At 50.8% G+C, this 24,738-nt stretch overlaps 4 protein-coding genes across 5 annotated transcripts in view; 3 read left to right on the forward strand and 1 right to left on the reverse strand.

The window, feature by feature from the left end:
* Window positions 1-18,929, reverse strand: part of LOC116216923 (uncharacterized) — a 34,438-nt gene extending 15,509 nt beyond the window's left edge. Inside the window, exons 1-4 of the mRNA XM_085230540.1 lie at window positions 18,784-18,929; window positions 1,716-1,795; window positions 1,424-1,606; window positions 443-598 (exon numbers count right to left, since the gene is read on the reverse strand). Coding sequence (XP_085086666.1) covers window positions 443-598; window positions 1,424-1,606; window positions 1,716-1,795; window positions 18,784-18,786 — 422 coding nt within the window. The 5' untranslated portion in view covers window positions 18,787-18,929. The remainder of the gene's footprint in view (window positions 1-442; window positions 599-1,423; window positions 1,607-1,715; window positions 1,796-18,783) is intronic.
* LOC100539461 (putative P2Y purinoceptor 10) lies at window positions 112-7,854 on the forward strand. Its single transcript, XM_010715079.3, has 2 exons — window positions 112-566; window positions 5,251-7,854. Exon 2 carries the CDS (start codon window positions 5,253-5,255, stop codon window positions 6,273-6,275), a length of 1,023 nt encoding a protein of 340 aa, XP_010713381.2. The 5' UTR covers window positions 112-566; window positions 5,251-5,252; the 3' UTR covers window positions 6,276-7,854.
* LOC100541562 (putative P2Y purinoceptor 10) lies at window positions 9,438-14,542 on the forward strand. The gene is made up of 2 exons (XM_010715077.4): window positions 9,438-10,341; window positions 12,668-14,542. Exon 2 carries the CDS (start codon window positions 12,718-12,720, stop codon window positions 13,831-13,833), a length of 1,116 nt encoding a protein of 371 aa, XP_010713379.1. The 5' UTR covers window positions 9,438-10,341; window positions 12,668-12,717; the 3' UTR covers window positions 13,834-14,542.
* On the forward strand, window positions 18,803-24,660 carry GPR174 (G protein-coupled receptor 174). Of its 2 annotated transcripts, none has more exons than XM_010715080.4 (2): window positions 18,803-18,942; window positions 21,951-24,660. In XM_010715080.4, the coding sequence occupies exon 2, from the start codon at window positions 22,397-22,399 to the stop codon at window positions 23,426-23,428; it is 1,032 nt and encodes a 343-aa protein (XP_010713382.1). In that variant the 5' UTR covers window positions 18,803-18,942; window positions 21,951-22,396; the 3' UTR covers window positions 23,429-24,660. The 2 variants fall into 2 exon arrangements, with proteins under 2 accessions (XP_010713382.1, XP_010713383.1); XM_010715081.4 differs by having other exon boundaries at window positions 18,843-18,976.
* The last annotated feature ends 78 nt before the right edge of the window (window positions 24,661-24,738 follow it).

The following is a 24,738-nucleotide window of genomic DNA, read 5'->3' on the forward strand; positions in this document are numbered from 1 at the left end:
AGTCTGAGCAGTCTGCTTATTAAGAGCAAGAGAAACATCAAGCAAGGCTCAAGAGAGCTCTATAAAAAGCTATTGGGAATTTGGGCTCTGCTGGGGGCAGGAGTGGGTGAGATGGAGCAGCCATGGGCTGTGACTGAGCCCCTTGGGTGGGAGGCAGAGCTGATTGCAGGAACCTTGGGGTCATGTCCATGGTCAGCTCAGCACTGTGCTGGAGTACTTGGAGGGGAGGCAGTGGCAGCATTGCTCTGCTCAGGACATTCTGCAGCATCATGAGGATCCAAGCCACCCTGGAGCCAAAACCCCAAAGATGAGGGCACATGAAACCCATTTTGGGACAACATCGCATACACCCATCCAGGACTCGGCTCTGCAGGGCTAGGAACCCAGCAGTTGAATCCCCCAAAGCAGAGCCACACACCACAGGCACACATCAAAGCATCACCTTTGGGCAGGCCGTGATGTCACGCAGGTTGCCACGCTGGTGTAAACAAGGCTGGTGCGGTGCTGCAGCCGGCGCACTTCCTCCTGCCTGCAGCGCTGAGCCAGCTGGGTCACTGCCTGAAGAGGTAAGGCTGCTTTTACGCTCTCTCTTTGTGATCTAGAACAAGCATTAATGAGATTTTAGGGTCTCCTGTGGGGGTGTTGCCCTCCCACGCTTTTTCCCTGGGCTCAGCTCATGCAGGGAGGGGGACTGGGAAGCTCTGGCTCTTGGCACAGCAGCCCTCCGAGTGCTCCTATCCTCCACACGAGTGCATGCAGGAGGCTCAACAGCAGCTGCATGAAGTTGCTGCCACCAGAGCAGGCAAAGGTTCAGCGTGGGCAGCTCCCGGTGCTCCCCAGGATCACTGCTGGGCCCGGATTGCTTCCTTTACCTGATTTCTCCAAGAATATCTTTTATTTTAAAACAGCACTCGGCAGTAAGAGGAAGTGCAGCAGATCTGTTTGGGTTTCCTTTTGTTTTTGTTTTTTGTTTTTTTTTTTCCTAACAGCAATTTATATTGCCACTAAAGGAATAATAATCTCATGCTGCCCATGTGGCATCCATGCTGCTCTTTGCCTGAATCACAATGGCGGGACATCACTGCTGGAGGCTGGGGACACAATGTGACATGCAAGTGGGCTGCCTGGATGTGGCTTTGTCCTCAAGAGTGCTGAGGCTCAGAACTGAAATTTCAATGCAGCCACCTGCTAAAACTTAGCTAACTTCATTCACTGGGGCTTTTAAGCCATATTTTGTCAGAGGAGCAATGGGATAGCATTCACCTGTGCTCAGGAGGAGCTCGACAGCACAGCCCAGGGGCAGTTTGGCAGCGATGGATGAGATCCACATTGGGTGGACCTTAACCTGAAATTTCTTAAAGCAAATCAAAAGGGAAAAGTAAATCAAAGTACTGAGGGTGAGTCAGTGTCAAACTGGGCTTACCGCAGACCTGTGTCAGGGAAGACAGCAGCACTGGGGCAGCAGGTGGTGCAGAAGGAGAGAGCTGCTCCAGGCAGGGTTCCAGCTCCCAGCTCAGCCCTGGTGTGGGCGGTGGGACCACTGCTGTGCCCACACCTCCAGCACTGGGAATGGCACTGCACTGTGGGGCTGCGCTGCCCAAGCCAGCTGTGGGAGTAGGAATGAGAGCAGAATGCAAACCAAAATCTGAACAGCCCAGATCCGCTCCAATTTTCTTTGTTGAAAAAGAAAAACAGAAAAAGAAAAAAAAAAATACCTGTAACTGTAGGACTTTCCACTTGAGTACAGAGGTTTCAGACTGAAGCATGAGTGCGAAAGTGTGAGATACTCGCAGCCCTGAAATGAGGACAGAAGAATTTGTGCTGTAATCAGATCAACCTGCTGCAGGCAGCCAGCAGAGCACTGTGCTGCACTGAGATGAATCTCTTTTTCCTGGAAGTGCCATGTTGTGTTTCCAAATTATCCTGCTACGAGTAATTCTGTGCACGCTTCATTCTTACCCTGCTGCAATAGCCTCAGAAATACAGACTCCATGTGAAGCAGTGCTTAGATAATATTACATAGATTTATCACCAATTTTTTATTTTATTTTATTTTTAAACTGCATATTAGGAGCTGACTTCCCTCAGTGTGGTGTGAGGGACCAACAAAAAACACTTTCTGATGTGACACATGGAGACAAGTGCTGATAAAATCAGCTCGAGGACTTCAGCCTTTGCTGATGCTTCGTATAGCAAATGCTGTCTGAACAGCTTTGCAGATAGGAAGTCTGATTGCAGACAACCAGGGGCATCTGTGTGTGTCTGTGTTCGCCCTGGGGGAGGAAGGTGAGGGGGGTGGAGAGGGAGTTACCTCCAGTCTGAGAAAGTGGGAGGAAGGGGGCAATGCAGCTGTGTTTTCCTGAAAATGCCATGTTGTGCTTCCAAGTTGTCCCGCTACAAGCGGTTATACGCATGCTTCATTCTTTCCTTGTTGCAACAGCCTCAGAAACACAGACTCTGCAGAGCAGATCCCACAGGAATTGCCATAGAAAGTCCTCTCTTACTTGAAGTGCCCCCTGGCAAAGCCTGAGGACAGGTTTCCACATCAAGGAAAAGGGGGCTGCTTTTGAGCTAGGGAGCAGCAAAGTTCCTTTCCTTTCCCAAGAACCTTGAGATCAGGTCAATCACTCATAGCCACTGCTAGATTGCCTCCTGTACAATTTGGTTGAAGGGATGGATTCATGTCTTTGTTAATGACTTTGTAGCAAAGTCATCATTCTCAGCACCCACCACGTGCCAACGAGCAGCAATCAGCCATGCGCACATTGATGGCATTAATGCTGCTGCACCCAACAGGGTCACCTCACTCAGTCCATGTTCTTGGATATGCCCAGTCCTGAGGCCAGTTGAAGCAGAGAAGAGGCTGTCCCTCACCCCACGGCCCCAGTGCTGCCCCATGCACCCCCTGCCCACCAGTCATATCCTTACATTTGCTCAGGTAATGGAGCTGGGACATCTCCTGCCCCTTCATAAAGAGGGTTCTGCAACCTATGGCTCTGAAGGCTGAAGATCCCAACCTCCACTGTTTCCACATAAACAGCAGGGATAGGAATACCAATTCCCAGAGCATTTTCTCCCTAATGTCAGCAGTCTTCTTTTTAGGATCACCCTAGAAGATAGCAACACAAAGTCATGAGGATGTGGCCACACCACACCACCACCTCTGCCCCTCCATCTGCCTATGGGTTTAGAAAACTACCTTCAACTGGGCAAAGAGGAGAAGTTTTGATTAACTCTGACACCTTGTGGACAATTAGCAGATGAGGACAAAGCCCAGGGGGATCTCTCCATGTAAGGGGCTCTGCCATGCACTCAGGCTGCTGCAGCCCACTGGTGCCCATTGGGTGTCTGGACACAGCTTGCCGCCATCAGAGCACGTAGGCTGAGATGTGAGACCAAGCATGTGCATCATTCTCATGTTACAGCAGATATACATCCCGGACATGTACATTTACCCTAAATATCTCTGTTTGGTGGCCGCTTTGAGTCAGCAGCCTGAGCCTGATTACTCTGATAGTTGCTGTTGCAGCCTAGTTCTGAGCTGTCACATGAAATGTAAATAAGTCTAACTGTACGTTGGAACCCCGACATGCAAACCTACTGCTGTGACTCATCTGACCTCAGCCCCTCTGAGTATCACAGATCCATTGGCCAGCATTTGGATAGCAGCATGTTCTCAAAATGGAACATTTTGCAAATGCACCCAATCCTCAGTGGCCAGAGGCCATCTGGCGTTGTGTTTTGTCAGAGCATGGGGCAGTCAGGCTGACCTTGGCATGCAGGCAGCTAATAACTCTGACAGTGATGCTTAATGGCTTCTTGGCAAAGTGGGAGCTCACCTGGAGGGTGATGAGGGAGCAGCAGGTGTCCTGCTGGGGCTACAGATGGACCCGGCCTGGGACACCTAAGTGTTATCTGCTGTCCCGGTGAAGGAGAGGATGGGCAGTGCCCCCCAGCTACAGCATTTCTTTGCTATTTGGCACGGCTGAAGGATGTAGCTCAGTTGCTAAACCCAAACACATGGCAGGAGATAGCCCTGCCTTTTGCAAATCATGAGAAAATGAAACAGAAGTTAAAAAGAGAAGCAGCATTGTCAGCAGCTCCTGTTAATAAAGCCTGTAGGTGCAGACACTTAGCAGCCCAGGGCTGAAGCCACCTGCAGCCCCAATTAACAAAGTGAAGAAAGCCAACACTAATTATGCTCTTTGTCATTTGAGAACTCTAATCTTTTTTTACAGCACAAAAAAAAGAAGCCTTAGTAACAGGGGATGAGTTACTAATATCTACCTACAGAGACGCTTCTTTTTCTGGCAAATGCCCCATGCGAGTTTTGCTCTCAGGAAATGAGTCAGAAGCAGGGGAGCAGTGTCTGCAGTGTCCTATGAAACAGGAAGCCAATATTCAGTGTTAACTGTCACTTTAGACACGGAAGGGAATCACTATACTAAGAGTTAGAACCCTGTGGGGAAATACCCCATAAAACCAAACTCCTGTAACTTAACCCGCAGGCATAATCCAGTTGTTGGCATCCACATTTTGGTCACTGGGCTATGTGGTTGCTTTCTTGTAGAAGTCAGGCTATGGCACACTGTAACAATCAGAAAGATCAAGGCAATGGAATGGTGCTACAGGAGATGTAACCACAAGGAAACCAGTGCAATAGAAAGATGTTACAAAAAAAAGTGCTCACCCATCTTTGAAAATTTAGGCTCAAGGAGAAAACTCCAGACAAGAGGAATTTCCAACCAGAGACCCTTCCTCAGGGACATTCAGCCCTTAAATGAGGGCTAAGAGAGGTGCAGCCAGGCTCCACCCCTTCTGGTTGCACAGGTGAACTGCTTTCATCTGTGCTCTCAGGGCTGACCAAGTCTTTTCCCCAGGTGCTCAGTGGTTCAGAAGAGGACTCAACAGTTCCCATACACACACCTTCCTCCTGTGTATTCCTTGCTAGCCATGTCACAGATGGGTTAGAGCTGCCAGGATGGGAAGCTCCTCCTGCTCTTCCATGAGCAGTGTGGCATAGTTTCTCCTATGCTTATGGAAACTGGAAAGCACAGCAAGGGGACTGATGCTGCGGTAGCAGTCCTGTCTCTTCTGCAGTAATAACAGGAGGGGGCAGATTTGAAGAAGGTAGCAGCATATTCTATGCAGGGGACATTCTGAGCCTCAGTGTTGTCAGATAGGAAATGTGAATGCAGACAACTCTTGCAGCGCCTTTGCCTTTACAACCACTGCTTTTTCTCTCTCCAGGAATGACCCGCACTCCCCCTCCTGTGCCAAATGCTCCCAGCAGTCCCATCATGACGCACAGCAACTGGAACTGCTCCGATCCCAACGTAACGTACAAATCCACGCTGTACGCTGCCACCTACACCATCATCTTCATCCCCGGCCTGCTGGCCAACAGCGCTGCCCTCTGGGTGCTGTGCCGCTTCATCAGCAAGAAGAACAAAGCCGTCATCTTCATGATCAACCTGGCCGTGGCCGACCTGGCGCACGTCCTCTCGCTGCCGCTGCGGATTTACTATTACATCAACCGCACGTGGCCTTTTGGGAGATTCCTCTGCCTGCTGTGCTTCTACTTGAAGTACCTCAACATGTACGCCAGCATCTGCTTCCTCACCTGCATCAGCATCCAGCGGTACTTCTTCCTATACCAACCCTTCAAGGCCAAGGACTGGAAGCGGCGCTACGACATCGCCATCAGCGCGGCCGTCTGGCTCTTTGTGGGCGCTGCCTGCTCCCCGTTCCCCATCATGCGCAGCTTCCGCCTGCAGAACAATTCCAAAACCTGCTTTGCAGACCTGGAGGTGCGGCAGATCGAGAGCAAAGTGGGCACCGTGGCGATGACGGCCACCGCGGAGCTCTTTGGCTTCATTGGGCCCCTCATCGTTATCGTGTTCTGTACCTGGAAAACAAAGGTCTCCCTTCGGGGCTTCCGGATACCGGTGCAAAACAACAGCGAGGGGCGGAAAGCTTCGAGGATGGTATCCACCTGTGCCATCGTGTTCTTTGTGTGTTTTGCACCGTATCACATCAATTTCTTCTTCTACATGATGGTGAAAGAGAACGTTATTACAGATTGCCTCCTGCGCAGGATCACGCTACACACCCAGCCCTTCTGCTTAACTCTTGCAAGTCTGGACTGCTGCTTGGATCCGATCCTCTATTTCTTTATGACCTCAGAGTTTCAGGACCAGATCTCCAGGCACAGCAGCATGGCCATCAGGAGTCGGCTAATGAGCAAAGAGAGTGCGTCGTCAGTTAAGGAATGAAACCAAGCCAGCTTAAGAGAATTAAGATATTTCATCTGAAACCCAGGATTGTTCTACTACCAACTCCATTACAGAAGACCCCTCGATTGTTCAGGGGAGTTTTGTAGCAGTGGAAATCTTTCAATACACACAAGATAAAACTTTATGATTAACGTGTTGGACTGACACAGCAGACATTGACTGCACCTACCGCTGTGATGCCCCCTCCTGACCCAGCGGGAGTGGAAAATCCCCAAAGCCTTTGATGGGAAATGGTGGAAACATCCTAGGAGTTCTTCTTTCCATTTCTCCAACTCCAGAGGCTCTTTGTTCAAGCCAAAGATGATTATTCATCCATACACTGGCATCTGCTGAAGTGCTTTCTCTGCACACCATGCATGCGAAGTGGTCAGGAATAGCGAGCAGCAGTTTTTCTGTCCATGCTCAGGGACACAGATGTGTGAGCTTGCTCCAGCACGGAGCCCCAGCTCGCTGCCGCCTGCCCCAGCTCTCAGAGCATTGCTCTGGTCATCACACTTACCACTGCTTCGTTTCTTTCTGCTCTTTTCATCAACTCCTTCTTCTCACCCTGCTCCATGTGTGTTCCTTCCCTGTGGATGCATCCTGTGCCTTACCCTGCAGCCAGTGCTGTGAGGTTGTTCGCATTCTGCACAGCAGGACCCTTCCTCTCTCCATGTCCCCTTCACACCCAAGGAACACCACTGCCAGCAGTGAGGACCCAGCATCAGTGCTGCTGGGTTGGGTGACACCAGTGGCACCACGCAGGTCCTCATCCCCATTATGTGCACAGCTCCCTCAGCCTAGTGCTGAGACCACACCGTGAGGTCCTTCTTTCGGGGTTCAGGGGCACGTGCACTAGAGAAGAAAGGTGCCCTTCCCTGGCTGGTTTCCCTAAGATGTGACAAATTCTACGCCAAATTCTGCCCATGTGTGTAACAATGGTTTCCCCGTGATAACTGGGACTCTTGCTGAACAGAAGCACGGATTTATTCCCTCTGAAACCCGTGTCTTTCCAAAACAAATGCATTCAGTGGCACCATCTCACATGTTGCTACAAAGCAGATAAAATACCAGACACACTTGCTGGGTATATTTTAACCACACAATTCCTCTTAATTACTTTTTCACTTACCCAACATTTTTCTGCATATTACAGTTTTTTACTTGACTGTTGTAGAACAAAGTGGGGGCAATTCAACATCCAGGTTTGGAAAACCATTACACTGGAGCTCTTCTCAAAGGCAGCGACCAGCTGTTGATTGAACCCAATTAGCTGCCACAGTTCTCCTCTCTTTGGTGAGAGAATGATTATGAACAACAGTATTATGAACTTAATCTCACAAGCAGATAAGTGAGGATGCCAAAAGATGCTCATCCAAACGGAGTAGCATTCACATTGTGTTACTGCAGCTTCTGTAGCTTTGTAGTAAGAACTGGGAGCTGTTTGCTGTGTTTACAATTCTCTGTTTATCAGGTGAGAACAAGTCGAATGCACTGTTATGGCAAGTGTGTAGCTCATCCTACGTTGTTCTTTCCAAAAACTGATGCTTCAGAAATAAACGCATTTTTGCAAGCGTAAGCTGAGTTTCCTAGTGGTCCCTTGCACCTGCAGAACAGAATGGGATCAGCTCCTCCTTCGCGTGGATCAGAGGCCATTTTGAAGTGCATTGGTGGCTGCTGACTTTTCTTGTTCTTTAAGATTCCTCTCCAGTCTACAGAAAGGTGTGGGATGGACCTCCAGAAGGGATAATATTCCCATCCCCATGAGGGCATCCCCAGCACCTCATCTCCTGCTGTCACCCCATCCCCCTGCCTTGCTCATCTCTGAGCTCCCTCAGATCCCACTTAACCAGCTTGTCTGATCTGTCGCACATCAGAGACCGACAGCTTGTCCTCTGCAATCCCATACAAGAACTCCCATGGTTTTAGTCCAAGCCAAACACTCAGCAGCAGAACAGGCCCCCAGCAGACCCAGCTGCCCCCAAGGAGGGGATATGGAGCTGCAGAAATGCCAGCCCCACTTCCTGCAATTCACTCCATTTCCCATTGCCATACAATGTGTTTATTATTTTGTCCATAGGAAGCATCACTTCACGTTGTTCCTCCTTGACTGTCTCCTGTGCCGGTGCCATTAGCAAAAGAAATATTTCTTTTGCAGTGCAAGCAAATGGTTCCTCATGCTGACTGATGTCAGAACTGAGAGGTTCCTCTCCTGCCTGGGGAAGGATCCTCCTCTATTGGACAGGAACAGGAGTGGGGTTACGGTCTGTGGGGTTTCTTGCCTTCTTGCAGGTTCCCGGTGCCAAGCTGCAGGATTCTGTGAGTACCTGGGCACACGACTTGTGCATTTCCACTAAAAAATACCTGGCTTGTGCTTTACACAAGAACTTAATCTGAATAGGTTGGGCAATGACCAACTCCAGTCTTCCTACCACTGCTCTCATAGAGACCCATGTGCCGTGGGGACCAGCCCAGCCCCAGTGCCACACACTGCCAGCCTGGTCAGTCCCTGCCCGGGGCTTTGTGCAAAGGAGAGCAGCTTCTCCAAGCCCTGTTTGTCAGACATCCTTCAGGTGCATCCTGTCAGACATTTCCCTGTGCTGAGCACTTACAGCTCCAGAAATGGGGCTAACGTGGATGGGAGCTGGCTGGATGCATGCCCTGGCCTCAGAAGGAGGACATCCTCACAGGATATCCTGGTAAAACATCACATCGCTTCAGAATCAACCTTTAACCTCTGCAGAGAGATGCTCCGGCACAATCCTACCCCCCTTGTACAAATCTGAGCTCTTTGCAAACAATTGCACACAGTTATTTCTCCCAGGGATTGCCGTCAGCTGCTGAAAATGGTTCATGGGGAGAAAAGATGAATGATGAGCAGCTCTTTCACCTTCCAAATCACTCTGCAGGGTTGGTTCCAGCTGTGGAGCTGGGGACTTGCACTGCACTTGGAATTACCTCTTTCTCCTCTCTTCCACAGTTGTGTTCTTGCTCGTTTTGCAGGGTCATAGGACTGCTAAAGAAAATAAATACAGAACAGAGTAGGATAGGATGGGATGGGATGGCGTAGGGTAGGGTAGAGTAAGATAGGATGGGATGGGGTAAGGTAGGATGGAATGGCATAGGATGGGGTAGGGTAGGGTGGGATGGGATAGTCAAAAAGAACCTACAGAGATCGTCAAAGAGCCCTTATTTACTACTGCACATTAAGTGCAAGACAAAAGGAGAACGTGGCAGCATCCACTTTAGCTTTACCAATCCCCAGGGCCAGAAAATGCAGCGCTGAGAAGGAGGCAGCTTAGAAGAAATCATGTGATGTGTAGATTTGACAGTGCTCAGCACTTGAGAAAGAAGAAGGTCATTCTCAGCAGTAGGGGAAATAAAAGTTATATATGTGTATATATGGATACACATATATAGATATGGCGAAGGAATTCAAGGATGTGAAAAATGAAATTGGGAATGCTGGACATTCTGTTTTTGTGAAAAAGTACTGCTTGGGGAAAATTTCAATCTTAAACCATCACATAATTTCAGAAATAAATTCCAAAGCCCTGTAAGCTTTAGCCTGTAGGGTTCATCATCTGAAGTAAACAGAAATTCCAAGGGAATGCAAGGAAATTACTGCCTTCCAGTAACTTTCTACTGATCCAGAGATTGGTTTTCCTTTTTCGTATGAAAGCAGGGAAAAAGAGAAGTGGGCTGAGCAAAGCTCACACTCACATCATGCAACTTTGAGCAGAAAGAAGAGTGCATCCAGGCTCCGTCCCATGGCATTGGTCACAGTGACATCACCGCCCTTCCAGCTGTTTTCGCGTCACTCTGCGAACACATTTTGTGTGCTGCAGGGAAACTAAATCCAGGATTTCCTGTTCTGCAGCCGCTGTGCCGGGCTGCAGATGCCGGCAGGATTCCTTCCAGCGCTCCAAAAACATGTGGGAGTTTGGAGGGGAGCCGCTGCAGCCGGGAGCGCTGCAAGGAGCCGTTGCAAAGCAAAGCCGAGGGCTCACTGCTCCTGCAGCCTAGCATGGATGCCAGCCCCGTGCAGGATGGGAGCTGTGGAGAGGTAAGCCCATTGCTGCTGTGTGTTTTTTTTTCCCAGTAGATAGAAGCTGTGGCAGTTCCGAGCAACTCTACTGCGGTGGGTTTTGATTTTCTGTTTTATATTTGGTTTTATATCCTGGCAGTGACTGTGGCTGCGCATTTCTGTGCCGCTGGCTGGGAGGGGAAGCAGAGCGCTGTGCACACGAGCTGGAGGCAGCTTGCAGCAAGCATTGCCTCCTACAGCAAAGAACTTCAGCTTTGTTACAGGCAGGAGCTGCTAGTACCGACTGACTCTGTTTACGCATTTCCCATCATTGCTTGGATTAAACAAACAAAACTACTGCTTGAAACACAGCTTCCAAAAAGCCTCTGTTACTTGAAATCAGCAGCTTACTTCAAGCCAAAAGTGTGGGGATTCTTCTTTTTCTTAATGTTTTCTTTACTCAGCTGCTTCTCCCTCCAGCATCCCAGCAATGAACAGGACTGGAGGGCGGCAGCTCTGCTGTCCCATCCCATCCCATCCCATCCCATTCCATCCCATCCCATCCCACTGCAGCCAGACTCCAGCTCGGCTCCGTCTGCCCAACAAACCCATGGAAAGGATGAGGACGAGTTTGAAAGTGGATCTGGGAGCACTCAAAGCTGTACCACAGAAATGCAGGGCTGGGTGGGGCAGGCAGTGATTCAGAGCAGCCAGGCAATTTCCAATACCGACAGCCATGTACGTGTCCAGAAAAAGGCACTGCTCACATGCTCCAAAAACTCCATGGTGCTGTGATTGCAGCCTTAGTGCCTTGATGAAGCACAGTTAGCTGGTGCTCACAGCTGATGGCTCTGCCCTCTCTCCCCTCTGCACTTCCAGCTGTAAACCCACCAGGACAGGCATGAAGTTTGGTTTGCAGCCGGATAAATCTCAGCTTTGCCATGGATAAAAGCCCCCCCAGCTCCTGTCTGCATGTAAATCAGAGTGGAGAGAGGGCATTACTTGTTACACCAATAGCAATAAGAAAAAGAAATATCAAAACAATGAAGGAATTGCAGGCAAAGACCTACCAAAGCACAGCAGCAGCCTTGCTCTGTAATAAATGAAAATCCGGTGCTGTCAGGAGGAGCTGTGTTCGGTGGGCTTCAGCAGGACCACGTGCTGCTGGCAGCAGGGAGCTCCCCCTGCTCTCACCAGGTGTAATGAGAAGAACTGCCAAACCAAAACTGCACATCCATGTGATGGCCCAGCCAAGAAAGGCACACTGCTGGGCTGCAAACAAAGCCAACAAGTGGAGAAAGAAGGCAGCGAGGCTCCCCATGGCCTTAGGATGTGGGCTGCAGGGACAGGAGAACCTCTCTGACGCATAGGATACATACGTAGCATCCTATGTATAAATAGTGTCCTATCTATCTATGGAGAGCCTCCTCTATGTATTTCTATCATCCTTTATATCTGTATAGAGAAAGCATCCTGTGTACATATAGAGCATCCTCTCCACAGCATCTTCGTGCACACAGAGGCACGCCAGCCCTCAGCATGACCTGCTAACACCCCAGTGCGGGGAGGAGAAACAGGCAAAGGGATGGAAAGAAACTCTGCTCATAGGAGACAGATGCATTTATCTTTCTGCGTGTCCTGCTGCTGGAGGACCACTCCTGTTGCCATAACACGATGCCTGCACAGTGCACCATGAGGACCCAAATTGAGTTAGCAGGACCAGCAGAGGGGCTGGCGTGCATTCGGCTGGCTATTAGCTTATAACCCAGCTCTGAGTCTGGAGCCAGAGCTCTGATGGATCTGTCTGCACCTCCCTGGACAGCCACTGCTCTGCTCTGCTGAGCATCGTTTATGGGTGCTGCTTATTGCCATGCTTCTGGTTCACACCAAATCTCTGTGCTGAGTCAAAAAGGCCCACTCATAGTCTCTCTTTATTTGTAGCATCATGGAAATCACTTGTAGGTGTACCAGAGAGCACCAATTTGGTCAGAGTTGGACAGAAAGCTCAGTGCAGTAGAAGTAGTTCTGGAAAAAGCCTGGAGAGATGAAGGTGTGCTCAGGTATTATCAATGGCAATTAATACAGCACTTAGGGCAATGTCACTGTGATAATGGGCTGGGGGACACAAAACACAGCTGTAGTTTCGCAGATAAAATCTTCCAGGAGCAACATGGAGGATGCCCAGGGTCACCATGGCCTGAAGTGCATTATTCAATGTGGGGAAGCACTGTGAGATTTTTGGCAGCGCATGGGGATGCGGTTTAGGGGGCATTGCAGTGAGGGTTCAAGACTTGGACTCGATGGTGGTCTTTTCCAACCATAGAATCACAGGATTATTATACACCACCTGTGTTTGTCCTTGCAGGAAGCCTCCGTCCGCCTGAACCCACTGGTGAGTGAGGAGTCTGGGCTGCGATGGAGAGCAACATGTCCTCGGGGAACTGCAGCCAGCCCCAGATGTCCTTCCAGAACACGCTGTACGCAGCCACCTACACCATCATCTTCATCCCCGGCCTGCTGGCCAACAGCGCTGCCCTTTGGGTGCTGTGCCGCTTCATCAGCAAGAAGAGCAAGGCTGTCATCTTCATGATCAACCTGGCTGTGGCCGACCTGGCGCATGTTCTCTCGCTGCCGCTGCGGATGTATTACTACATCAACCACATGTGGCCCTTCGGGACCTTCCTCTGCCAGCTGTGCTTCTACCTGAAGTACCTCAACATGTACGCCAGCATCTGCTTCCTCACCTGCATCAGCATCCAGCGGTACCTCTTCCTCCTGCACCCCTTCAAGGCCACAGCCTGGAAGCGCCGCTATGACGTGGGGCTCAGCGCGGCCGTCTGGCTCTTTGTGGGCGCTGCCTGCCTGCCTCTGCCCATCGTCAGGAGCCCGGCCCTATCCAACAGCACCACCACCTGCTTCTCCGACCTGGCCGTCAAGCAGCTGACGCCAGGAGCCTCCATCACTCTGGTGACAGTGGCGGAGCTCTTTGGGTTCGTCATCCCCTTCGGCATCATCGCGTGGTGCACCTGGAAGATGCGGCAGTCGCTGCAGGAGGGCGGGACGCAGCTGCAGAGCGCCAGCGAGAAGCAGAAGGCACTAAGGATGGTGCTGATGTGTGCCGCCGTCTTCTTCATCTGCTTCACCCCCTACCACATCAACTTCCCCTTCTTCATGTTGGTGATAGAGAACATCATCAAGGACTGCACCGTGCACAGCAACACGCTCCGCTTCCACCCCATCTCCCTCTGCCTTGCCAGCCTGAACTGCTGCCTGGATCCGGTCCTCTACTACTTCATGACCTCTGAGTTCCAGGACCAGCTGCTCCGGCATGGCTGTGCTGCCCTATGGGCTCGCCTCACGCACAGCCGACGCAGCCTCACCATGAGTGACGCCGGCCACAACATCCGCACCAAGCGGAGAAACCTGCCCAGGTTTCAGTTTTGGTCCCTCCCCAAGTTCTTTGGAAGGATAAACAGCATGGAAATCCCCCCGATGCAGCCCGACGAGCTCCTCTTGGAGTCCATCTCTTGAAAATGAGGCATTCTTCTCCACCTTGGCGCTCCCATGGCTTGAGTGAATATTGTGTTACGTCTCCAAGTGCGCATTAATACATGTCGGTCTCCAAGTACGTGTTAGTCTGTGTTGAATTACCCTCGTGTGCAGCAGGTGCGGGGATCAGACCTGGGAGGACATTCTGATCAAGGAAGGCTTGATGCTGCTGTTGAAAACTGTTTGCCTTACAGCATTTTCCCTCATGTCACAGCTAAAATGTCACCGCCACCACCAATGTCGGTGTTTCTCCTGTGCTGGACTGTGAGGGCCTTCCTCCCCTGCCATTGTTGTTGTTTCAGTGTCTTACCTATTTATCAGCTACAGAAGTCCTCCTGCTACAGCCTGGCTCTCTGGGATCAGGACACTCAGTGATCTGCATGTAAAGCAAACCTCTCCAGTGGGAAAACCCATAATCTGGGCAGAACCCAGACAGGTCGAGACTTCAGGGCTGCAGTGGGAGGATGAGGGGCTGGCAGTGCCATTCCTCCTGTCATCACAAGGAGGAATCACCCAGCACTTCGTTCAAGCCTCTGCTCATTGATGCAGATGCTATGCAGTCCCTCAGTTCTGCTTCATAACACAAAAATGGTCCCAGACTTCACTGGGGAATCAAGAAACGTTTACAAACCCAACCTGAGTGCATCCTATGGACTTCAAACTCGGGGGGAAATAAAATGTTCTCAACAAATTCTCAAGTGGGTATTATTTTAAAGGTTGCCACTTGCAAATAATCTTGTGGTTGTATAGATGGACTTAAGTCTCCTCCAAAGAGCCCCACGCATCACACTCAGGCAGCATTTCCATTCCATGTTCTTCTCGGCAGCTGCATTCACTCCATTTAGCAGCTAGCCCCACATCAGCTCTGCTCCCCCAGCACAGCACAAGCTCCAGGGGTGCCCATCCCACTCCCAGGCCCATTTGTGCTAGTAGAAGCTCCAAAAAGCCCCATGGGCAGCGCACGGGTTGGAGCTTTGCCCTCTCAGACCAAAGCACTGCCAACAGCAGTGCCAAAAACACTTGGAGAATTACTCAAGTCAGTGTAGGCAGAGGGTTGGGGCTTTTTTTGATAAAAAACAGGCTGACTGATAATTGGATGCACATTTCCAGCCTGTGCGACACTTCTGGCAGAGCGTAAGCAGGCGGTGTTTCTCTGTAGCTGGAGCACAGCAGAGGGACAGGCAGAACGTGGAGAAACTCTTTGCTATGTACTGCACACCAAGGGCAGGCAGCACACACACAGTGGGGGGCAGTGCACACTGCCCCCCACTTGCCCAAATCCCTCACCAGGACCCCCAAGAGCAACAAAACAAAGGGTTCTCCCTGCTCGTTTGGAGAGGGAAAAAGGCTTTTTAGGGCTGAAAATGTGTGCACATTGTGGTGGACCTTCAGGTGGACTCCAGTGAGCGCTCTTGGCCCTGAGTGAAGGCAAACCTGGCCACAGCAGCTCCATCACTACTGAGAATTCAGCACTTCCTTCCCAAAGAAAGCAGAAAAAAGAAAGTAAAATCGAAACTGGCAGCAGTCTGTCACATGCAGAGAGCAGCAGTTGTTCCGGGGGGCAGCCCTGCCTACACTGCAGCTCACAGGGAAATTCAGCAGCAAGAAACTCTTTGGGGGCTACGTGTGTGGGACAGCAATGATTCTGCTGTTGCTGGTGATAGAGAAAGAGCTTTAATAATTTCCTGAGCAGAGAGATAATGGGAGGGGACTTTGCTCTTGTACCTCTCTCAGCCTAAGTGAAAGCTTTTCTTGTTGCTGTTACTGGTTCTGCTCCGGCAGAAGAGGATTTGCTGGGTTTTAACCAAACCTGAGGAAATTCCCTTCCCACGGTGGCTGCTCTGACAGTTTGCTTTGCAGGAGCACAGGAAAAGCTGAAGGTTGGAGAGAAAGGAGAGCAGGGGGTAAGGGCTCAGACTGACAGCACCACATTCACCTGTGGGTGAGCAGCAAAACTGGGCTCCCTGCATTTGGCACTGCATCCTGAGATCCCACATGCAATTAGCTGTGCTACTCAAAGACACTGAGTTATTCTATCTGCATGCCATTAATTATACACCCAACATTCTGCAGCCCTTAAACAAGGATTGCCAGGGCGATGCCTCTTGCACACAATACTTCTGAGGGCACTGCAGGAAGGGAAGAACGGCTACTTTTCTCTCTGCTAAAAATACCTTTTCCTGCCTCCATGGCTGCATGCTTCCAGCCCAGCCTCACAATGCTTTTTGGCCTCTGCAGAAGCACTAAGCAGGAGCAGGGCTTGCACCCCCCAGCCAGGAGTGAACCTGGGGAGGCTGCAGCTGACATGGGAACAAACACACAGGCAGGGCTGGAGTGCTGCTGTGACCCAGAAGTACAGGCAGCGGATTCTGTTGCTTTAAACCAAACTGAGACAAGGAGAGGTTTTCCAGACAGGCGTGATTTCATCCAACCCATGGCCAAGTTTACTTCATGGGCACAGCCACCACCCTGCAGGGCATGGATGTGTACCGTGGTGGCACCGGTTGAGCAACTCATGGCTGTTCATCAGCCCCTCACACACAGCAGAGGAGCAGAGCAATGCAGTGCACTCACAAATCCCTGCTCACAGCACAACAAAATTGCTGAAAAATGCACTGATGCTCACAACTGTGCTGGGACACCCCACACAATGAGGGTCACAGCGACCCAACGCGGCCCAGTCCCACTGCACATAGTGAGACTTTCCCAGCAGTAACTGCCACGCCAACCCACAGGGGATTTTTACCTGTATTTTTTTTTTTTTCTTAAACAGTATTTCCCCAAGATAAGCAGAGAGGGAAAAAAATCATCCCCATCCAGAACTTTTTGGCCATGGGATGGTGAGAGCAGCGCCAGCTCCTCTTGCACACATCCCATGCTCTGTGTGCCCTTCCTGGGCTCCTCTTTGCTAAGCTGGCACCGAGCAAACCAGCTCATTAGCACCTGCCCAGGATGGGAAGATGTGCAGCCACCCCAACTGCAAGCCTTACTTTCAGCTTCTGAAATGGGGAGAAAGGCTGCTGCACGGCAGTGGGGCACTGCCAAAACAGGATATGGTTACGCTCCCAAAGATGGCTTTGAAATAAAAACCTTATCTGTACAGTAAGTGCTGCCCAAACACGGGTCATGCCTTCTTATAAACGGGCTGGCTTCTGAGGAAATGAAAGTATAAAGCAAAGCATCCATCGCACAGCTGAGCAGGAAACAAAAATATGATTTTCGGATCCCAGGCGCTGTTCAGGTATGAGGTTTTTTTGATGCTGCCCCCATTCCCGTCACTTGGCTGAGTTTGAAAGCAGCGCCCAAACCCACAGGATGGGGGAGTGGAGCACCCTGAGCTACGGAGCATAACAGGCAGCCATGAACACGGTTGCAGGCTGCCTCCCACGCTGCCCAACTTGCCCCGTTTTAGCGGGGTCATTCAGCAAGCCCCTGGGCTGAGGAGCCTGGGGACTGCCAGATCTTGCATTACCTGGTTTTAGGAAGGGTGGAAGAAAAGGGTTTTCTTGCAATCGCTTGGCTGAAAGCACCCTGCAGAGAGCGCAGGCAGCTGCCAGGAGGCGCAGTGCACTCAGGGACGTTTCTCACCGCTAAAAGCAATGATGGAAACATTGCGGGACCAACAAGACCAAGGGAGCAGCTCCCCAGGGCCCCCAGGGCCACAGAAGCAGCAAAACCCAACCCCAGTGCTTTGATTCCAAAAGCAGCAGCAGATTGATCCAACCCTCAGCCCAAGGGACAGCGCTGCGGTGAACACACCACAGTGCTGACAGCTCCCACAGAAGATTAATTATCGTGCATTAAGTAATAATCAGGCTTCAAAAGCAATGCCTGTGAGCTCTGTGTATTAAGACATAGCTGTTCAAGCAGCCAAGTGCCAGTGTGCTTTGGGAGATGCAAGCCCTGCACAGGGCTGTGCCACCACAATGACCAGAGCGTGCTCCTGTGTCCACCAAAATGAACTGAATTATCAGTCCTCAACCCTTCAACAATCCTCAGTCCTTCTTGGGATCATAGTCACAGAATGGCTGGCTTGGAAGGGACCCTAAAACACACCCAGGCCTAAGCCCTGCACTGTGAGCCCCCCAGCTCAGGCTGCACGGGGCCCATTCGTGGCAAAGAGCACCTCAGGGATGGGGCACCCATACTTTCCCAAGAGATAACTGCTATGACTGCTCACTAAAATCATGACATCACGAAGCACTACAGAGGAAAGCCCTTGTCCTGGTGAAGCCTATCCCACTGACTCCAGTGTATCCACGTCCAAGGAGATGCCAATTAATGCACATGTTCATTTTTCCACATCACTCCTCAGATCTTCCATTTCTATATTTGCCTTCAATAGGAGGAAAGAAACACAGAAGTGAGCAAATGCTTCTACATTTTGTAATGAAAGCATGTGAGCACACATCCCCACAGGGCAGGTTTGTGCTGGGCGGTGGTGAGCAGGGTGGCACAGGGAGAGCAGCCCCAACCCACATTCCTGTGGTAGGGAAGGAAAAAAGAGCAAAATCATCTCATATGAATCAGGGGGGTTGGAAAAGACCACTAGGATCCCCAACTCAATTCCAGCATGCCCCACCATGCCATCAACACGTCCTTCATTGCCACATCCCCATGGCTCTGGGGCACCTCAGGGATGGTGACCCCACTGCTCCCTGGGCAGCCTGCATATCACTGCTCTTTCTAAGAATGAATTTTTCCTCATATCCAACATGAAAAGATGAGAGAACACAGCTCTCAGCCTCATTAGCCCCGTGCCCTTGCAACGAGTGACTCTGCAAAGAGGTGACAGCTCACTGCCTCCACACGGCACCGGGCAGGAAGCGCTGCTTCCAAAACCCACCGAAAGCAGCAGTGCTTCCGTAGAGCTCTTGACCACATACATAAATAAATGGGGGGGAAAAGGAAAAAAAATACACAACCACCTACCATGCTGGGCTCTGCCTTGACACCACGGGCAGTAGTGAGGCGAGCCCTTTGGGGAGGGTCCTGCGCCGGCGCAGCCTGCACGCCTGCAGCAGCGATTGCACTTTTGCTTTGAGAGCCGAGAGCGGTGGGAGCGCAGCCGGGCACCGTGGGTCTGCCAAGGTAGGAGCAAGCTTTGGTCAGGCTCATTGCTGAGGTAGGTTGTGCTTTTCTTACTGCTAGTGCCAGGTAGATCATGGAATGGCTTGGGTTGGAAGGGACCTTGAAGATCGGCTAGTTCCAACCTCTCATCGAGGCGACTTTGTGCCGCTTGCAGTAGGAGAGGATGGGATGCTGAGCAGAGGGACACCATCAGAAATCTCCAAAGTTAAGTGACTAAAAGCAGGGAGACGCAATGGTAAAAATTAGGGGAAAAAAAGTTTTTTCTGTGCTCGCTGTGCCTTGGGGAGGCTGTTGTAGGGATGGGTTGGAGTGCGCATTGTGGGATCACCAGCTCTGCTCAGCCGGGGGCACACGGCTGTGCCCCAACACTGTGTGCCAGCAGTTTGAGTGGAAACCTCACAGCTTTGGTGACCAGCTAACCACAGCACATCAGGGAAAGGAGACAGAGAAAGGGGCTCCAGACTGAACCCCAGCACTCCCTCAGCATGCATTTTCCATTTCAAATGTGGATAAATATTAACAAGGGAGGAAAAGAGTTCAGGCAAATGGCTAAGAGGCAAAAGCAGAGTATCTCACTGAGAATTGAAGTGTTCAGGTTTTTGTGCACATCAGTGGGACTTACCCAGCTGAAATCCCCCTGCCTGCCCAGCTGCTGCTCCTGGGGCAGCCCCCGTCAGTGCTCCTGGGATGGAGTATCCTGATCCTCCCCAGAAGCAGTTTCAGGGGTGATGATGGGGTTATGGTCAGCCATGGGGGTTCCTGACTGCCTGACCTGGAAGCCCAACAATTTCCAGCACTGCAGGGATGGGGCTGGCAGCACTCACACACCTGGAGCATGAGCAAATGAGAGGTTAATGAGGAACAATGGAAGGAAACCTAATTCAGCTGTGCCAATGCCCCCCAGCCCTAATCTGTAGTCTTGGCTCTCACTGCTCATCTTCTGTAATGAGCACTCAGCACTTGAGTGACTCATGTTTCAAGCAACCACAGGCAATGATGAATGGGCAGCTGCTCCAGTGCTCTGCAACTGAATCAAACAAAACAGCTGTATCTGCCTTGAAAACAGACAAAACAGACGGTTAGCAAATATTTTATGACAACCCAAAGCAGGGTGGATGCTCAGCTCAGAAGAAATGCTGCATGAGTGGATGCTCCAGAGGCTGCTGGTAACCTGGGCTGGGGCACAAAGCTCTGCTCCCAACACAACTCTGGGGTGGGGGCACAGAGTTTGGGGCTCACCTGGTTCCGAGCACATCAACATCTCTGGGATGGCCAAACACATGAGGATGATAGCCAGCAAAAATACATTGGCTTCTTTGGTAGCATCTACAAACAGGAGAAGGACAGAGAGGCACCTGCATGGCTAACAGTGAGATGCAGAACTGCCTCTGGAGAAGATGTAAACCCAAAAATCTGCCAGCAAACTGATTCCAGAGAGAGAGGACTCTGTTTTTTTTTCAAAACTAAGAAGCGGTCGTACATAATTATGAGATTATATTTTGATAACTTCTGCTTGTTACTTATTAAGTACCAACAAGAAGCCTCCATCCAGCATCCTAAAGTGTCCGACTGTGGGGATGCTGGCAAAATGAAGAGGGGGCAGAAGCCTGGGAGGAAGAAGGAAGTCATGCCTCACCCCCACCACAGTCTGATCTGCCGTGAAACAAAATTTCCCCTTTCTGCAGCCTTTTTTTTTTAGCCTCTGGCTTCTTTGTATGCAGTGCTCTGTCTGAAACACTGTGCTCAGCACTGTGGCTGCCGGGATTTCCAAGGAGCAGTTTCTCACTGCATCAGGGTCCTGTGGCTGCAGAGCATCCCCCAATCCTAGGTGGGCAGCAGGAAAGTCCCTGAGCACCTACAGAGGGACCCTGAAGCTGTTTGTCCCATTGGCCGTCTGTCCCTCCTCCACGTGATGCTGAACCCCAGAGGTGTTGCTGAAGCCTGGTCCCATCACCCTCCTGCTTCTGGTGCCACTACAGCAGGCAGCAATGGGAGTCCCCAGCTCCCCACCCATGGTGAGACACCCCTGTAACTCACAGATTACTCACACTTCTGGAATTAATCGTGCCTGATGGTCAACTCAGAGCTAATAAAAGAATTGGGAAGTCTTAGCAAAACAAGCCCACGACTCAGTGCTGGTTGCTTCTGGAGTTAACGTGATTACTGCCCATGGTTACACTGGATGTTGGCTCCATCTCATTGGGCTCATCATTGTGGTACAAACAAAAGCGACGCAGAAAGCTGCCCCTGGAACTGTTTCCTTTTGCAGGTTTTCTCATTTCATCACCCAAAGCAGCAGTACAGCCACACTGACACATGCTAGATGTCAGCTTTGTTGGCAGACGTATTTTAGCACAGGAAGAAGCACCGCACAGCACCGCAGGATGCAATTCTATAGCCATGTCTGCTGCACCCACGTGGCACCCACGCTGTTCCCACTTCAGTCCTTCACAGTGAAGCAAAAACCAAACCAGAGCAATGTGGGTCAGAGGGCTGAACTCCCCCTGTATTTATAAGATCTGCTTGTTGGGGTTTTTTTTTGGTCTGATATATTTAGGTAAAGTCAACTGCTCACCATGCAAACAAGTTTTAAATGAAGCCCACCCACTTGCTTGATGCGGAACTGATACCTGGGATTTCCAGTGGTGATGCTCAACAGGTGGCTGAAGGAAAGGCTCAAAAAAGCCATGAGGAGAAAATCAGATTCACTGCCCCGAGAGCACTCAGGTGGTAGAAAGTGGCTGACAGGCACTGGGGCTGCAAAACCAGCTCACAGCCCAAATCTGTCCTGCAACACCAGGAGCTGCTGCCCGTGCCCTGGTTTGCAATGGTGACTGAACCCATGTTCTGCTCACTCTTTGGGTGTTTGGCACGTGGTTGCATGCAGTGCTGGGTGGGTGGTGAGGAGGTGCCACCAGATGCCATCCATTGGGTTTTTGTTATGGGCAGAGATGTTCCCTGGTTTCTGCACATCCACGCAGTGCTCCAACCACATCTTTGTCTTTCAGCTTCTTCGAAGGAGGGTCTGCAGTGCCCAGTGTGGGTACAGACTGGCACTGGGCTGCCCACTGCTTCAGCTGGTGATGATGGGTTTCCACGTGGGATCTCACCTTATCCAGCATTGCCAGCAGCTGCACTGACACTGGGAAGCTTCTGAGAACACAATGCACAAAGCTCCTGGCCGAGGGCATGGGGCAGTCGGGTCTCTGAGCCTCGCTCACCAACACCGGTGCTGGAGGGCCTTAAACCTTTTGATTTCAGCCTCAGGTCAACCCAGTGAGGATGATGTCACTGCACTGGAGCATCGACCCCACACACCTACACGGCCACAGCAGCAAAATTCATGAAGAGCAAAGGCAGATGGTGCCTGGCAGGAAGGAAAGCAAAGCTTTGGGGCAGGGGCAGCACTGAGCTCGCAGACCCCAACACACACTAGGATTGGGGCACTGGGGCCATGGAGAACAGCTCCAGCTGCTCCACCAACACTGAGCTGAAGTCCTACTATGCCATCACGTACGCATTCATCCTCATCCCTGGACTCATAGGAAACGTGTTGGCTTTGTGGGTTTTCTATGGCTACATGAAAGAGACGAAAAGGGCCGTGATATTTATGATCAACTTGGCCATCGCCGACTTATCACAAGTTTTATCCTTACCCCTGAGGATTTTCTACTACTTGACAGAGAGGTGGGAATTTGGAGGAGGCCTCTGCATGTTCTGCTTCTACCTGAAGTACGTCAACATGTACGCCAGCATCTACTTCCTGGTGTGCATCAGCGTGCGCCGCTTCTTGTTCCTGATGTACCCCTTCCGATTCACGGACTGTAAGCGTGTCTGCGATGTGTACATCAGCATCGTGGGCTGGGTGGTGGTGTGCGTTGCCTGCCTGCCTTTCCCCTTGCTGAGGCTCACTCAGAACAGGACCAACACGTGCTTTGTGGACCTGCCCGTGCAGGAGGTGGACCTCCCCACCTCCATCATCATGATGACCATCGGGGAGCTGGTGGGCTTCGTGACGCCCCTGCTGATCATCCTGTACTGCTCCTGGAAGACGGTCTTATCGCTGAAGGAAAGGAATTCTGCTTCGCCAGACCTCGGGGAGAAAAAAAAGGCTCTGAAGATGATTCTCACCTGCGCTCTGGTATTCCTGATCTGCTTCGCGCCTTACCACATCAGCTTCCCCCTGGATTTCTTCGTCAAAACCAAAAAGATTAAGAACTGCTGCATCCAGAAGGTGATCTCAGTGTTCCACGCTGTTGCCCTGTGTCTCGCCAGCCTCAACTCCTGTGTGGACCCAATCCTCTACTACTTCACCACGGATGAGTTCCGCAGGCGGCTGTCCCGGCAGGAGCTGCACGACAGTGCCCCGCTGCACAGCCACAGCCAGCAGCACACGCAGGACACACTGCAGGACAACATCCCTCTGAATGCTCCTGGCCAGGAGTACGCCAAGAGCACACTGCAGGACATGCCCACTGATTGCTAGCACAGTGCCCATGATTTTGGGGTTTGGCCAATGATTTCAGGAAGGGTTTGAGCTTTAAGAAAAAAAGCCAAACTTGAAAAACCCATTGAGCTTTAATATTTTGGCTGAAGATTTGCCCTGTATAAATAACCACATGTAATTCCCCATTCCAAAGCTGGGCAGCCAGGAGCAGGACACAGAGCCATGCTGTCACCTGGCCACGTCGTGGTCACACCAGCACCACGCAAGGGACAGCAGAGATTTGGGGGTTTCCCTATGCAGAATTTGGTCCTAAAAGTGAGCAGATGGCCTAGAGGTGTATTCTCCTGAAGCAAAAGGTCACGGAGCAACGCAACTCACTTCCATAGGGTGCCCAGAGCCCACCTCATTCCATGCTGACCACATAGAGGAGTTTAACAGCAGTGTTGTGCCAACAGTTACTCAGGTATCCCTTCTGGGGGTGCACCAGATGACAATTCCCCAAATTGCAATGTCACTCACGTGCCCACACACTATTTTTCTACCCTTATTTTGTTCTACCACCAGTTATTTTTCTACCATCGGTTTATTTCTGGATCAGGGTAAGAAGTAGCAGAACACCACCAGCAAAGCCCAAAGCCCTCCTTGTTGCCTGTGATAAACTTTAAGCATGGATTCCTGCTTCGAGGGTATTCATTCAGGCTCCAGCAAGCCTCCCGGGTCCCTTTTTCCCCCCAAGAATGGCACGTGTGGCTCTGCACCACCGCACTACCATCAGCACAGCTCTGAGCTCACCACGAGCCAACTGCAATATCTGAGCAACTTCCTGTAGTCTTACAAAGGCCAACTCGTGAAGTTCAGGCCCTTAACCCCGGCTTGGCTGAAATGCTGTCAGAGGAACCAAAGCTGTATGAAGGTCAAAGCAATGGAACCCACTGCTTGTCAAACCACATAAGAGGCACAGAGACTTATAAAGACATATTCAAGGGTGGGTGGATTTCTAATGGTCATTACTTCCAAAAAATCAAGCAACAGCAGTTCTGTGCTCATCTGGCATTTTGTTTGCACCTTCTTGTAAAACTGTTATGGGAATATTTGAAATGTTACGTTTTGGAAACATAAAAATACTGTGACAATATGAAAACTTTATTTAATGCTAACGCTGTTTTATAGATTTAACTTATGAAAACATAAATATTTTATAGAAAAATGATGTGAATCCCATTTCTTTGTTGTTTTAGAACCCTTCCATTTAATAAAAGAGAACTCCACCAGCCTGTGCACTTGCATTCACCACGAATTCACCGGCGCCAACAGCACACTGCAATTCCCTCGTGGCGACAAAAACAACT

The sequence above is a fragment of the Meleagris gallopavo genome, chromosome 9, assembly GCF_905368555.1.
Source record: "Meleagris gallopavo chromosome 9, MGAL_WU_HG_1.1, whole genome shotgun sequence".
In the NCBI taxonomy this organism is placed as follows: Eukaryota; Metazoa; Chordata; class Aves; order Galliformes; family Phasianidae; genus Meleagris; species Meleagris gallopavo.